General features: G+C 33.9%; 1 protein-coding gene across 1 annotated transcript; it reads right to left on the bottom strand.

The window, feature by feature from the left end:
- Positions 1-270: 270 nt before the first annotated feature.
- Positions 271-2,300, bottom strand: LOC112503520 (cytochrome P450 83B1-like). The gene is made up of 2 exons (XM_025107545.1): positions 1,416-2,300; positions 271-968 (listed from the first exon to the last, which is right to left on the bottom strand). Exons 1-2 carry the CDS (start codon positions 2,298-2,300, stop codon positions 351-353), a joined length of 1,503 nt encoding a protein of 500 aa, XP_024963313.1. The 3' UTR covers positions 271-350.
- Positions 2,301-3,284: the final 984 nt, after the last annotated feature.

Here is a 3,284-nt window from a genome sequence, read left to right as displayed (position 1 = left end):
ATATATATATATATATATATATACACACCCCCCATAAGTGATTAAAATAATCACATAAACACAATTAATAATCACTTACCAAACTCTTCAAAACCACCCAAGATTATATAAACGGGAACCCGTTATCACATTTTTTGCATTCATTTCATCTTTCTTAAAATTGAAATGGAGTTGTAAAATAATAATTTATTCAGAAAAATAATAAATGGATTTTGATTAAATGCAACTTTTTTCTTTGTTGTTTGAAAAGAAATATTTATTATTATTTTTATTATGTAATCTCGTGTAATGATACAAGATTGAGTTTTACAAATGACATAAATGACGAAATGACATAAACGAATAGAATATTAAGTTTTACAATTACGATAACTGGGAACAAGATTGAGCATGTTTTTCTTGTGAAGAACTATCCCGGGAGTTGTAATGGTGTCGACGTCCTCGCTCTTCATCCCATGAGGCAATTTCCAGTCAAAGGCGTAAAGAAGATTCGACAGTGCGAGTTCCATTGTGATAGATCCAAGTGACATTCCTGGACACCCTCTTCGACCTGACCCGAATGGGATCAATTCGAAGTCTGTCCCTTTATAATCAATATTACTACCTATAAACCTCTCGGGATGAAACTCTTCTGGATTGTCCCAATATTCAGGGTCTCGACCAATGGCCCATACGTTTACGTAAACCAAAGTCTTACTGGGAATCTTGTATCCGCTTAAAATACATGCATCTATTGTTTCTCGTGGGACCAAGAGGGGCGCTACTGGGCATAATCTAAGTGATTCTTTTATTACTGCTTTTAGATAAACGAAATTTTGTAGGTCTTCTTCATCGATCTTTCCTTTGTTTCCTACTGCATTTCTAACCTCTTGTTGAACCCTCTTTAAAGCTTTCGGATTCTTGATCAAAAAAGTCATCGCCCATACCACAGCTGATGCACTTGTCTCTGTACCTGCCAAGAAAATATCCTGCAAAAAACAACGTGGTGTACAAAATAAAGTGTCAATATTGAATTAATTCTATATCGTAATGTGTTCATTGGTTGAAACCCAATGAATTTATGTGGAATTGATCCATTGGATGTTGGATTTGCCAACCAATCATATCCAATCCAATGGATGATTGGATCAAAGAGTTCAATTCATCCGATATTGTCGCTTATCCATTGAATTTATCTAATTATTGGACGCTAGTTGATATTGTCGCTTATCCATTGAATTATTTAATTATTGGACGCTTGTTGGATTGATTCGATTTGGTTTTATTGCATTATAACCTTGTCATCCACAAACCAACCAATCTAATTTGAATATTGCATTTTTGGATCTGATTTGATTATAATTGGATATCCAATTATGTTCGGTCGATTTTAATTAAATTAGAAGATTTTTTGCATGCCCCTAATAAACACCTACCATGAGTATAGCTTTGATGTGATTGAAAGTGAGACCGAGGGAACAAGAGTCGTCGTTCTTGAGCTGAAGCAAGATGTCAACGATATCGTCTTGCACTTTGTTGGGCCTCTTGGGATTCAAATGCTCGTCGATAAGTTCTTGGTAGAACACATCCATGTCGTTGAAATTCTTCTCTAGCCTAGCCATGCTTCCGTTGAGATGATCAACCCACCCCATCAATGGAAAATGATCCCTAAAATAGAAGTTTGCCAACACCGCTTGACACTCCAAAAGCAGCTCATGAAATCGGCTCGTTTCTTGTCCAAGTATCTTACCGAAAGCCATCCTACAAATTATCCTACTTGTAAGAGCCATTACTGTCTCGTTCAGATTCACCACGACTTCCGACACAGAAGTGGCGATTCGAGATTTTATCTCGTTGATCGTGATGAAGATTTCTTCCTCACGATCATCACGAAATGAAAGCACCCTTCTCGTGGTAAATAGATGAAGGGTGCAAATTTTTCTCGTTTCTCGCCAATAATCATTATAAGGCGTCAAGATTAAACCCTTGTATCCATAAGTGATCTTCTGTTGGCCTGTGAAAACAGGCCTACTACAAAATATCGCATCATTTGTTTTCAAGACTTCCTTGGCCATCTGCGCCGAAGAAACAACAAGCGTTTGGACACGACCAAGACGTAGAAACATAAGCGGGCCATAGCGTTTTGATAGTTGCCAGAGATGGTTAGACGGGTGGGAGGTATCGAGCTGGTGCAAGTTTCCGATTATAGGAAGTCCAAGAGGACCTGGTGGGAGCCTTGACCTAGACTTTCTAAGTTTGAAAAGGATGAACGAGAGGAAAAGAGGGATGGCTGCTGATATAAAGAGTAGAAAGACAGCCATTGTTACATTGACATATAGACCATATGTTTCCACATTTATAGAGGAGTAATAGTGAACATTTTTTAATTATGTCACAATTAATATTTTGTTTCTAAAATTCTTTTTTCTTATTTTAGATTGTCCTCCCTCACACACACATATATAGGATATATTTCAAATGCAACTTTGTCCATTTGTACAACCCATTGCAACCCGATTAATTGAAATATTTATAGAAATGATGATAGTTCATTTATTATGATTTGAATATTTATGGAAGATTATCAGAGTTCATTAATTATGATCAATATTTTATATTAGGAAACAATAAAAAACTTTTATGAAATCACATAATCATCAAATATTATATATATATATATATATATATTGGATATTTAAAAACTACCCATGTTTTTTTATACTTGTTTATCTAAAACTTACTGATAAATACATTTAATACTTTCATTTAACTTATTGGATAATGTTTTGCTTCATTAAAATGACATCAGATGCAACTTTTTTATGCGATAAGAGCTTAGTGGGTAAAAGTAATTACTTTCACTTATGTGGTAAGACTCTCGGTCCTTGTCATGGTACTTACCAGGTAAATGTGTAGTAAACAACCCCTCACCTAAGTTGAGTACGTGAATGTTAAATATTTCTCTATATAATTTCTAAATTTGGAAGGTATGTCATAAGATGTTTTTTTTAGCGGTGGAACAAACTAGTGATGTTATGCATTGAAAAATTTATGTTAAATAATATTGATTTAAAAAAATCGTAATTGATTTTTCATCTAGAGATATTCCGAAAAATTATTTTGTATGAATTATTAACACTAGAAGCGTACTCGTGCAATGCAACGAAATATATTTTGACTTTAATGTTTCGATTTATTCCATTTATGTAGATGTTTTAATACGGTTTTTATATGGTTTTGAGACATGTATAATCTTTTTATTTTTGAATAAAATATAAATTTGAAGATATCATAAAATTTTGAAT

The sequence above is a fragment of the Cynara cardunculus genome, unplaced genomic scaffold, assembly GCF_001531365.2.
Source record: "Cynara cardunculus var. scolymus isolate 2C unplaced genomic scaffold, CcrdV1 Un_Scaffold_3174, whole genome shotgun sequence".
In the NCBI taxonomy this organism is placed as follows: Eukaryota; Viridiplantae; Streptophyta; class Magnoliopsida; order Asterales; family Asteraceae; genus Cynara; species Cynara cardunculus.
This window is presented reverse-complemented; position numbering and strand designations above follow the sequence as displayed.